This window comes from Mytilus edulis, chromosome 3 (assembly GCF_963676685.1).
Source record: "Mytilus edulis chromosome 3, xbMytEdul2.2, whole genome shotgun sequence".
NCBI lineage: Eukaryota > Metazoa > Mollusca > Bivalvia > Mytilida > Mytilidae > Mytilus > Mytilus edulis.
Genome location: NC_092346.1, coordinates 3,328,383 through 3,342,068, shown reverse-complemented (window position 1 = coordinate 3,342,068; position 13,686 = coordinate 3,328,383). Strand labels below are relative to the sequence as shown.

Below are 13,686 nucleotides of genomic sequence, written 5' to 3'. Positions count from 1 at the left end.
ACAAGTACAAAGTTGAAAAGCATTGAGGACCCGAAATTCCAAAATTTGCCAATAACACTGCATGCACTGTGTTATCATTTAAACTGATGGGTTAAGCCATTTAATATCTAACATAATATTGGCCATTGTAATATTGATTGCCATAGTAAGTTCAACCTCTTCTTGTCGACTTATGAGGCTGGCTTCATACGGGAACCTCTTAGAAAGAAAGAAATCAAGTAGGCAGTTTCCGTCAGTCTAACTTTCAGCTATATAGATAGTGTTCTTGACTATGCTGAATACATCTATCCAATCAAAATTGAGATTTACATTTATTGATTTACAACAAGACAGTTACAAGGTGGTCGGTTGATAACACAACTCTGTTTCCTTCTTATATGGTTGCTGCTCACAATGAATCATTTCTCTATCTCAGATATGTGTGAACTCGTCTGATCTATAGATGTATTTCTTATTGTAATTTGTACTTTTGTTTTTACTGATTTGAGATTTCCATAGGTGAGAGAGTTTGTACATGCAAAGTATGAGCTGTTCATCTGGTCACTAATGTTGGTTTCAGTCCTTTACAAGTTTATTTGAATCATAATTTATTTTGTTAGTTTAATTAATTTGCTTTATTGTAAAATAAAATACACGTACACATTTATTTATGATAACAAGGATGGCACTACTCGCTATTTATTTCATAGTTGTGTTTTGTGTTATATAACAATACGTATATCGTATAATGAATGATCTAGACAATGTACACAACAATTGAAGTAAAACAGGAGTTCCAACATAGTGCATGTATTTGTAAAAGAGATGGTTTTTTTTATTATTATTTCTTGGCAGGAGTCGGTGTTAAATGTAAACAAATAAGAATCCCTTAATGGTTTTAAATTATAATAGTTTAGATCTATTGTTGTGTTCACTTCTCATGCTTAACATTGCTCATAATCTGCAAATTTCACTGTTTGTAATTTACACATTTACCTAACCCAATCTCATTGTAACAACGAATTTGTGGTGTTTATGAAACATATATAACTGTTGAAATGCATAATTCATTTGTATGCAAACTGATTTCTTTTAAGAAAGTTAACGTTATTATAATTATAAATCTTCAAAATCCATGTTTAAAAATTTGATGTTTGTTTTGGTTAGCTTGTAAGTGGCAAAATGTAATAAATAAAACCAAGCTGAACAGGACAATCCAAATTAAAGTATAGTATAAAAGTTAAAGAGTACTCCAACCTAATATGGATATTATTGTTGGGTTGTTTATATTTGAGCTATGTTTTTGTAATACCTCTCAGTATGTACTCTACCAGTATCTTTTTATTTTGACACAAAAAACATCTTCATAACAACAAACTACTCTTTATCATATTTTTAATCATTATTTTGCTATCACCTTCATAAATAAATTAATGATAATCATGATAATATTGCATGTTTAGTTACCCTTTACTGTCCTATTGTAGATTCTTCAAATCTTTGTGCAGAAAATGTGGACAATTTCAATACTAAATGGAGCATAACTGCACAAAACACAATAGCTACCTTAAAATGCAGTGGGTATTATACAGGTTATGTGTCAAGATACTGCAGTAGCTATGGGAAATGGGAGGAACCAAACTACAGCAATTGTATTAGTAAATCAATACAAAATCTCAAATCACAGGTACACTGAGTATACTATGACTTATTCATAAATAACATATTTCAGACTTTTTAAAGCGATAAATTGTATAAATATTAGTATAAGCACCAATGAGGCAACTCTCCATTCAAGTAACCATTTGAAAATGATAGCCATTGTATTGATTTATAAGCTAACATAATGACATAGTTTACATTGTCAACGTCAGTTTAAATAACAAAAAGACACACATCATGGAGATATATATCTAAAATGTTTTGGATATTTGACAGATAAATAAGTACAGTTATATTGATACCTCTATATAATTTATCTAGAAATTGTTATGTTTTCATATATAAAGACTAAGTTATTAGCTGGAGCCAGTGACTATGATAATGTGACCCTAATCTTGAAAGATCTAGAAAACATAACTAGAGATAACAATGAACTACGGTCTGGTGATCTGCTTTCTTCGTCAGCTATATTGAATGGTATCGCCAAGTATGTTACAAAACACAAAGATAAGCACACATCTGATCAACTAGAGGTTAGTTACGCAATTCATACTTTTTGCACTCATTGTTGTTATATGAAGCAATGAGAGAAATCTAACCAGATGTAAAGAACTGCTGTTAAATCAAGCGTATTTCACCATCTCTTTTGCAAAATTAGATTAATCATTTCAGTAGGATAAATCTTTTAATATACATGTTCCGGACTATACGCGTATGATCATGACAATATACGTATATTCAAATAGTTCGACCGTATAGTCGGACCATATGTGTATATACTCTTATAGTTATTACTGAGCACGACCATATGATAATTTTGGCCATATGTTTATTCTGCAAATAAATCTGTATTCCTTCCCAGGAACACACAGCTCGTTCTCCAATAAAAATCACCACAAGTTACTTACCGAAATTCTTTATATTTTACATGTTTTCGGAATTGTTGTACATCAATTTTTAAGCTTGCCTTCACTAGAGTAAATTTGATGCATCTTTATCCTGTTGATTGTCGGAATAATCATTTTTCTTCTTTCTCCGTTGTAGATTATCTTATTTTTTAAATACGCCTAGTTTCTTCTTTTTTTTCTCACATTTTTGATTTTTTTGGAGTGTATGCTTGCTGCCCTATATGTTTATGTATTTTGCGTATAATCTTCTGGAATTGTTTAATCGTATGACTATGAACATGAAATATAACTAAATAAAGAACATATTTTGAAATATTAAAGAAATTGTAGTTTTAGTAAAAATAAATCGAATCACAAAAATGAAGATGAACACGAAAAATCGGGTACAATGCCTATAGTGCTTGTGAGTTCAATAGTTGATTTTTGTTGAACTGTTAATTTTGCTATTACTTCCAAGTTTTATGCCATAGTCGAAGTCGAAATATTGTGTTTCGTAAGGAAAACCGGCGATGACCATGCAACACTCTAATTTGTGAGTAAAATTCATTTCTTTTTTAAAACTGTATCAATGATTACCACTTGATTAGTCACAATTTCAATTATGTAATTCCTTACACCGTATAACATACCAGGACTATACGCGTATGGTTGGCCAATATGAGTTTATACACATACAGTCATGACCATACATGTATGGTCCAAAAAATAAGTTTGTCCGGAACATCAAACTGAAGTTATTCTTATTGAGAGCCAATATATCATCCAGATATCTTAAAGTGTTATCAAATTTTTGTATCCGATGTTGTTTTGGTGATAAAAAGACGATTGATCTTTGCTAATTTTGTTCGTAATCATAATACAATATAGAGAAGGGTTCACAATCAATTGACGATATACGGAATCTGCATAGGGAACCAAAATGTTAAGAGACATTGTGATATCAAAGCAGGTGAAATTGACATAGTATTGTTGTCGGTTAGCACTGAAAATTACCGTAAAGAGTTTCAACATATATTTTAGCATTCTGTCTTTTTTAATTTCAATTTTATAAGAAGTGTGTATGTTGTCTTACTATAATTATGGGGCAAAGTAGTATTTAGTGTAGACAAATAAAAAAAAATGAATTAAATAGAAGGGATAAAACAGTTTTATATGTTTAGTATATAGTTCAAAATGATCCAACAAATTTTAATAAACGTTGTTTAAAATGCTCATTTAAGTGACTTCACATATGTTGTCGTTTGACCACTCAATTGTACATGTGTTCATATTGTTTCGATTATTATACTACCGATGGCTATCAAATGCCTGTTCTATTTACAATCAGCTAATCATTTAGCGTTACACATGACGAGTTTAAGGTAAAAATTCAAGTATCAACTGATCAGGGGGTAAGAAAAGGTGCAAGAAACTTGAATATAGATCGACGCTAAAAATTAGTATTTGCATATACTGTTTTATGTCTTTGGAGCAATATTTTCCTCATGTTTTTTATGCCCCACCTACGATAGTAGAGGGGCATTATGTTTTATGGTCTATGCGTCTGTTTGTCCGTCCGTCCGTTCGTCCGTCCGTCCGTCGTCCGTCCGTCCGTTCGTTCGTCCGTCCGTCTGTCCCGCTTCAGGTTAAAGTTTTTGGTCAAGGTAGTTTTTGATGAAGCTGAAGTCCAATCAACTTGAAACTTAGTACACATGTTCCCTATGATATGATCTTTCTAATTTTAATGCCTACCTATATTTTTACCCATTTTCACGGTCCATTGAACATGGAAAATGATAGTGCGAATGGTGCATCCGTGAACTTTGGACACATTCTTGTTTTTATTTGATTCAACTACAATATCGAGAGTAAATCAAATAATACATATTTATAATATTAACTACAACTTTCATTTGAAATTATATCAACAATTTGTTTGTACATCTACGAATTTTTAATATAAAACTGTGTTTATTTCAACAAGGTTGAATTTGTCAAAAACTGTTAAACTTTTTCGTGTAATGAGCATAGTGATTAACAATGCTTACAGCTATCGATTTAATAAAAAGGCATATTTTTCTTTCAGATCTTTGGTACTCTGTGCAACAATTTACTAGACGACAGAAACTATCAACAATGGAACGAGCTTAACGTCCAGGTTTATAATTTTAAATAGAAATCTCAATATGTACGATCGGGTTTTTATAAGCAATGATACCTATCACAACGTGCATGATCAGATTTTTAAAAGGGTTGGAAACGATCTTAGTGGCACGATCATGTGTGTAAAGGATTGGTACCATTATCAGTGTTTACGATCGGGTTTTCGAGGATTGGTAACGATCTCAGTGTTCAAAATCAGGTCTTTTAAAGTATTAGTAAAGATCTCAGTGTGCATGATCGTGTGTTTAAAGGTATTGATACCGATCGTAGAATGAACGATCGGGTGTTTAAAAGAATTGACACTGATCTCAAAATGCACGTGCGGGTTTTTATTAGAAATGACATCGGTCTCAGTGTGCACAATCATTCTTTTTTTAGAATGATGCCGATTTCAATGTGCACAATCATTTGTTTTAGAAAGATATCGATCTAAAGTATGCACGATCGGGTTTTGAACAGTAAAGATATCGATCTCTTTGTGCACGATCTGTTTTTATATAGATGTTTACCGATCTCTGTGTTATAGTTGGGTTGTAGTCTCTTTGAAACATTCCCCATTTCAGTTTTCAATTTTAAACCTTTTATTCATTGACAGTTCGTATTTTACTTTTCTTAACTTAATCTTTAACAAATGGAAGCTTTTAACGACCTTGACTGACTATACAGCACTTGCATGGTCGATTCTTAATCTAGGTATTATTTTATTAAAATATACTTGTTTTTAATATGTGTAAATTAAATCAAAGAGCATTCATCTAAGTTTAACTTGCTATTTAGGATAAGAACCTTGGTGTTCATTATAAACTTAATTTGATCAATGCGGAAAGGTATGTTATAAATGTATGTCAAATTGGATAGGTGTTTTTTTTATTTCAATGATCGAAGACTCGAAAAGATTGAACTTAAGTGTATGCAAAGAAAGAAAGGCAGTACTTTGGCAAAGAGAGAAAAAAAAAAGAGAAAACCAATAGTATAAGTAAAAAGTCATAAATCGATTTAAAAGAAAAACACATTCGGGTTACAAACAAAAACCGTGGGAAACACATCCACTATCAAATGGATACAATGGAACAGCAGACACGCTGAAGTGCAGTAAAAGCAAACATCTACATATGAACTAGAAACTGACTACTTAATAACAGCTGCCATATTCCTTATTTGGTATAGAACATTTTGAGAGAAACAAAGTGGGTTCAAACTGGTTTTAATGCTAGCCAAACCTCTAGCTCATATAAGCGATGGTTCACTACTGGCTTTAGACATTTATCGGTATTCTTGATCTATTTCTTTTTACCAGGGGTTGGGTGGTATTACTTCACTCGTACACGCAGTTTCGGAGTATACCAAAGCATTTAATGATGTATTGGACGGTGAATTCTCCCTTGTCGTAGCAAGGCAAAATGTTGGTAAGTTTTTGGATTTACTTAATTTCTTGTTGGATATCATTTTAATTTGTGAATTACTAGTGTTTATGTAATTCAGTACGCAAGTTCTTTTTAAACCAAAACTTGTAATATTAGAGTGAGGAACGCTTTGATGGAAACTTATATTTAAAATTACAAAGTCCAATATCATTTAGCCCTCATATAAGTACTAATCGTCCCCGACCAAGTTTCCACTGCATTCATAACATTGAGAATGGAAACGCGGAAAGCGTCAACACGACAGCAAATTGAACTTAAAAAACAAAGTTGCAAAAGTCCACAAAAGGGTCTTCAACACAGCGAGAAAATTCAGATTCGGACTTCTGTTGAAATGAGTTTTACTGTGTGTATTGCTAAGTATTTCTTTATTCTACATTAGCTAGCGGTAGCAGAAGGGCTTTGCTATCTCACAACACTCGTTTTACCCTACCGCATTTTGGTTCTGTTTTTTGGTTACGTATGACGTCCATTTTCACTGAACTACACATCTGTGTTCAGGGGCCAACTGAGGCTCATCTCCGGCTGCGGGATTTACTCGCGGCGTTTAATATCCAATAGTCGCCGTCGGCTGTTATCAGCTCTTTGGTTGGGTTGTTATCTCTTAGACATATTCACCATTTCCATTTTCAATTGAAGTTCACTTCACAATGACGTCACACTAGACTTCTAAACAAATAAAGAACCAAAATAACACAAACATACATGTCTAATATATGCCAGAGGTTGGAATTCCTTACATGGGACAGGTGAAACATGCAGCGAACTTATTATGTTTTTAGCGATCTCACACCTTCCCCATGACTCAAGCCAATGTTGAATAAAGACACACACACACATCAATACGAACAGTTAAATTCAGAAAACTGTGTCCGATGTTACTGACATACAAGCCGCAGACCCCAAATAATCTAATTGAAAAATCATGCCTTATTCATGTGAAAATCTAGCACATTCCCGCACGTTTGGGGTGATGCATCATATCATCAATAACATATACATATACAAAATAACCTGTATCATGCAAACAACTGGTTTAAGAATAAATGCATTCATTTCCGATGCACAATATCATTGAATCAATGTTAAGTCAATCGTAACATTATTGCTTCTAAGTAAGTCGTATTTTCGCTATATATTGGGTTTTTCTGGTAGCCGTTTAAAATGTTTAGGCAGAATTGCTGAACTTAAAATTAGCGTAAAACGTGATATTGTTGTAAAAAAGCATTAACGATAGCGTTTTATTATAAAAAAGAAAATGTGGTATGATTGCCAATGAGTATATTGTAAATTATGATTTACATATTAACATGATTATTGCTGGTACAAAATAACAAACCTTGCGTTATCCAAGCATGCAAGCAGTAACATTGGATGTATTGATTCTGATAGTCATTCTGTGAAATTTGCCATTTTTGTAATTTAAACAAGCATTACAGAACCAATACAGCTCATACAAAATATGTTATTATTACCATTACTCTGTAATATAAAACAGTTATATAATTATCTTAATCATAAACCATTTGTTGAAATTAAGTTAACTATTTCAGTAATACAAATAGGGAAGACTTCGTCGGATAAGATACATGTTCCTGATCGCTTGAAAACATCAGACTCGTGGATATCAGAAACACAGACTGAAATTACACTGACAAAGAACACATGTAGCGGTAAATAAATGACATGTTGAAAGCAAAAATGACACTGTATCATAAATAATTAATTCCTTGAATCCTAGATCGAACATTATGAAATTTAATCAACATACTTTATTGTTAAGCAGTTGTTTAATATTTTACGAGCTACCTCTTGATAACTTGGATACTACATAGACCATTCGTAATTAAAGCGGTATACACCCGACACGAAAATATAAAACACAGCGATTTTGTTTAATTGAATAAAGCAAAATGAAAAAAAGACTGACATAGTGTTACATTTTAATTTTGTGTCGTTGTTCTCCTCTTATATTTAATGCGTTTCCCTCAGTTTTAGTTTGTTACCCCGATTTTGTTTTTTGTCCATGGATTTATGAGTTTTTAACAGCGGTATATTACTGTTGTCTTTATTCAGATACTCTTGTCAATAATGTAGCTGATGAGTACTCTTATAAGTCTATTTATTTTAAATATATATATGACATTGATTTTAATAAGTTTACAGAACAGTCAACTCTAGTTGTGTCATGATAACTTGATATAATATTCAATAAGTTAAATTTTAAGTAATCTAAATACAAGTAAAAAAATGTATGCTTCGTATTTCCGTATATGTGTTGCACGTGTTCACGAAAAATATCCTTATAGGATGCTCTCATATTGCCAGGGAGAAAAAAAGTTTTGCAGGAGAAATTACAAAATAGTCTTGAGAGCAAAAACTGAATTAAAGGTAGCAATGAAACCTGTTATGACTCAAAATTGTAAAAAGTAAAATCTCCAAAATACTCAACTCCATTGAAAACTCAAAACGGAAAGTCACTAATCAAATGCCGAAATCAAAAGCTCAAACACAAAGTTTTGCGTAAGTAAATGCCTGTTACAAGTAAGGAATATGATAGTTGTTGTCTTTTAAATTGATTTGTTTGAGCTTTTGATTTTGGTATTTGATTAGGGACTTTCAGTTTTGATTTTTTTCCCCGGGGTTCAGTATTTTGGGGAATTTGACTTTGTTTTTAAACATGTTTTCTTAAGGATTTAATTATGTGATGTAAAGTCATGTTTGTCAGATAAAAGTACCTCGTGATTTTGTTACTACGACACAGGGTAAAATATTCGCCTCATAACATCCATTTTCTCTTTATATTAGACTTAAAATCCATTAAAGAACATTTACCAAAATTGCAGCAAATTCTAGATTTCTTTTCCTTCTATTTGAAACCAAAATAACACCAATACATATATAAGGTTAACATCTGAGTCAGTTTTGTCTAATTAAAAACTCGCAAAGGAGCTCCATACAATTTCAAAATTTGTAAGTCCTATTAGTCCTTAAATTATACTACAGAAGACATTGATTTACTTTTAAACTACATTTTATATAATCAGCAAAATATTTAATATCGCCGCCTTTTAGGTCTGAATGATTTGGATTTTTCTTGTGAGAAGGGTGGTCAGTTTAAACCTGATAACGTTGCTATAGGTATTTTATAGAAGCGTTTCCCTCAGTTTTAGTTTGTAACCCGGATTTGTTTTTTTTTTCTAAATCGATTACTAAATTTCGAACAGCAGTATGTTGCTTTATTTACTTTGATATGCCTCCACTAAGTATATGACCCTTATACTTACGATCATAGAATCGGATGGTATAAACATTTCCGTTTTAACAGCTTTAGATTACAAAGATGTCAACAATTCTTACTCAGTTTGTCGATTTTAAACTTAAAAGTTTTTTTTATTTTATATCATTTTTTGTTATATCGTTCTGAACATCCATGTTTGTATGGAGCAATTAAATACCCGTTGTTCTCTGATGTGCTTTAATGAGAGAAAAAAATCGTGATTCAGATTATGTTATGACGATTACTCATGAAGTAACCAAATTGATTTTCAATATTTCTATTTTAGGTTTGACAGGATATAGCAGCACATTCTATAAAAGTATTTCAGGACTGTTTCCGAAGTATTTAATACTAGACGGGTAATAACATTTAAGTTACAAATTATCCTATACAAGAGGCGCATTTTGACAGTGATGCTTGAAGCCGACAGATTTATTAAAAAGAAAATTTTTAAAATATAATAGCTTTAAAATTAAAATGCACAAAACGTATCGCCAAAATATGACAAGGAATCAAATCTTTGCATGAGGGAGATATATTCCTTTATCGAAAACAAATGCAAACATTTTGCAACATTAAATTGTAAAAACACAAAACCGTATTGTCAACGAAGTACTTAATTGGTAATACCTAAGTGGACTAAACGTAATTTGTTTTTAATTTGAAGTTGCTATAGTAAACTATAGAAGACTATCATTATTCCTTGTTTCTTCTATAATTTCAACGGGTAAACGCATTAAATTAAAAAAAAATTCTGACGTCAGACACGCGAATCAATGAATGTGTGTAGATAGATGTTTTTGTGTTCTGTTAAATTGTTCTTTTTAAAATTGTTACACGATGATGACTGCTGTACCCATAGTTCGACTATTTTATTTATTATGTCTGTTTAGTTCACACATCATTGTAAATATAACGGAATTTGATGAGACTGTCAGTGAGAGTGAGAGGATTAGCGCTATAAAACCAGGTTTAATTCACCATTTTCTACATTTGAAAATGCCTGTACCAAGTCACGAATATGACAGTTCTTGTCCATTCGTTTTTTATGTGTTTTGTTTTTCGATTTTGCCTTGTGATTATGGACTCTCCGATTAGATTTTCCTCTAAGTTCAGTATTTTTGTGATGTTACTTTTGTGTATTAAACAAAGCAACTGAACAGGTATTCATATACACCTGTTGAAACAACTTACACGTGTTGAGTGAAGACTAAATAATTATGTTCATGATGCACCTTAAAATATTTAGCTAAAAGCTGATTTATTTTTGTTTATTTACCCTACGACTTGTTTTCTTATTCACGCTTCTATATTTTCATTGAATGATAGCAGTTTTCCAATTATTTGAGGGTTGATACAATCAAACGTTTGATTTTTTCTTATCAACGATTTTTTTATTAATTCTATTCTTGGTAATGTAATTTATCTTTAAAATGTTGAAAAAAAACATCTGTTGTGATCAGTCTTGTCTAGAAAATATTGCAGACCCGTCAGTGATCTACGATCTTTGTTGTCTAAGATAGCTTGTTGTCTGTCTATGCAACACTTCAACTTTCTTTATGAATATTGAATATTATAGAAAGCTTGTTCACAATACCGTTACACTAGCAATTGATACGACACACGTATTTTAATTTGCTTTGTTATTTATAATATATATAAATATTTTTCAGGAATGTAAAATCATTTAATGGGAGTTATGATGTTAATTCTATCATAACGGATTTTACGATTCATGGAACATCTTGCTTAGATTTTACCGTAATTATAAAATTCGACCACCTTTTGGTAAGTAACAGTATTTTTAACACTCTCTTCAATATTGTTTGGTCACTGTGATGTAATACATATCTAATGTTTTGCGAAATTCACTAGATCCATTCCGCATGCAAATACTAGTATATTGCTAGTTTGAATTTTGTTCCATATTTGTCTAAAGAAACTATTATATCTATAGCATGATTATTTTGCATACGAATAATACTTAACGAATGTAAAATATCGTTAAAGGAATTGTTCTATCTTTACGATTACTGAGATTGGTTTTGATTATACAAAATCTAAAAATGTTCTGGATATACAAAATTTAAAAGTTTAAAGTATGAAAATTACAATTGCTTTTTTTTCTTTTAAACAAGGATAACATGTCCATGCCATTTTGTGGACATTGGAATTTCAGTGCTATGTAAGTTTGAAGTCTTTATACATTAAGAACATGTGTATTGGTGAAAAGTGACAACTATATACTGGAAGCATGTTAGATATTTGCCTGAAACAACATTCAAATCAGAAACTGCATACTAATTTGCAGCATGCCACAACATTACAAAACAAGAGAAAAACATCCTATCGTCTGCTTACATACATGTAATAAAACAAAAACGTATTAACAAAAACATGAATACTGAACTCTAAATCATAAAAGGGAAGTCTAACACAATTTGCAAAGGATCTTGTGGAAAAAAACTGTCATATTATTGACTTGGAACAGGCATTTTCTAAGGACAATGATGGGTGAAATCTACCTTCTGAAAATCTAGGATGAGAACATCGGGCATGTTCTAGAACAATCAACCCTCTATTAACCTAGTCCGTCCCTGAAGAACTCTTTTAAAACTTAACATGGAAATTTTGATTGATATTAGTTCTGCTTTTCCATGTATTATTGTTTTGCTTTCAGCTGATTGATTTTTAATATTAAAGTTCTGTTAATTGACCATTATCATTTGAATCACCTGCATACAAGATAAGCAATAGTCAAATAATACCAAGGAATGTAGCTCTTAAGGAGGCTCGAGGATACAACAATATCAGCGAAATAAAAAAAAATCTGTACACTCATAGTTGTTACTTTATAATACGGTACAATAATCAACCAATACAATGTTGAAAAACAATCAAAATATGAACAACATAGAAAACTAAAGACTGAACACATAAACCTTTAACAATGATTGCTTGATAGTAAATGTTACCAAAGTGTCATTGAACCTGGTCTATGTGTATCATGTTGCTCATACAATTAGGAACGCATTAATAAGTTTCATTCGGTATGTGACCTTTTTAGGAAAAGAGAACATGATTATTGTTTTGACATTTTAAACATATTCGTAGTAAATTGTGTGTAAGATGGTGTCCGTCGGATTTTGAAATGGATGATTTCAACTTCAGCATTTAGAACTCTTTATTCAATAAACAATTTGTTTTGTAGAAATACTGTTTATGGAGCGTGGTCTTCTTTTGGTTCACGACTTGTTGACGCTTCAGATTCATACACAATATGTGAATATAATCACACCACTAATTTTGCCATATTGATGAGCCCAGGGAAAACAGTATGTTCAATTAAAACTACCAATTGATTTATTTACGTTTCACAATAAGATACATCGTAAACATTTGTACATCTTTTGACTTAAGCAATATGTATTTATATGTAATTACAACTACCAATTTTTTTATGTACGTTTCACAATAAGAAGAATCGTAAACATCTGTACACTACACTCAAGGTGGACTTTGTCATTTGCACTAACCCACTGTGGACAAACTAATGCCGTCTTCTCTCTGTCCACGTCGTTTTACGCTGACTGCGAATTATATACAATTCGGGTATCTCAAGTTTAAATACAAAAATCAGAACAAATTAGAGTACCGTAGTTTGGAATATATTTCCAAATTCGAAAAATCTGCAAACCGATTGTGAGTTGTCTCAATGACATCAAACCGCATCTACTTATATTTATGTATGCTTAAATGACGTTATGACATTTAAAGGGTTCGAGTACTCCCCAGGAAGTAAAAAAATGTGATTAAAACAATAGTTGTGAGTGAAAATTGTTTGATCTTTTTTGCTATTGAAGAAATACCATGTTGATGTTATGTGGCTTGTTTTATTGTTTGTCCGTATTTTTTACTTTAGGTTGAGTGTTCCTTTGATATCCTTTAACTCTCTTCTTAAATCATTTTGGATTGAAACATTTTGGTTATACTAAGTTACAACTTAGTAAATAGAGAATTTGGGCTAGTTGTCATCGAATCGGAACTATTGATCATGTTTTGATACAAATTCAATTTTTTGAAATTAAAGATTTTTAGAAAATGATTGTATTCTCAAATAAAAAATAAGTGAGGTATTATGTAGACTTTTGTTTGTCTTATCGTCGTTTCCTTTTCACGCAATGCATTCTCAGTTTCATTTTAACGTAAGAGTATGAATATTTAGTCTTTCTTATACTGATTGAATTTTGAATTTTCCCTTTTTTTATTATTCATGCCGAAACATCGATTTATC

At 31.5% G+C, this 13,686-nt stretch overlaps 1 protein-coding gene across 1 annotated transcript in view; it reads left to right on the top strand.

The window, feature by feature from the left end:
• Nucleotides 1–13,686, top strand: part of LOC139515638 (adhesion G protein-coupled receptor L4-like) — a 55,242-nt gene that overhangs the window by 29,522 nt on the left and 12,034 nt on the right. The window contains exons 15-23 of the mRNA XM_071305264.1: nt 1,467–1,666; nt 1,989–2,174; nt 4,615–4,686; nt 5,989–6,097; nt 7,666–7,785; nt 9,679–9,751; nt 11,066–11,180; nt 11,531–11,577; nt 12,604–12,727. Coding sequence (XP_071161365.1) covers nt 1,467–1,666; nt 1,989–2,174; nt 4,615–4,686; nt 5,989–6,097; nt 7,666–7,785; nt 9,679–9,751; nt 11,066–11,180; nt 11,531–11,577; nt 12,604–12,727 — 1,046 coding nt within the window. The remainder of the gene's footprint in view (nt 1–1,466; nt 1,667–1,988; nt 2,175–4,614; nt 4,687–5,988; nt 6,098–7,665; nt 7,786–9,678; nt 9,752–11,065; nt 11,181–11,530; nt 11,578–12,603; nt 12,728–13,686) is intronic.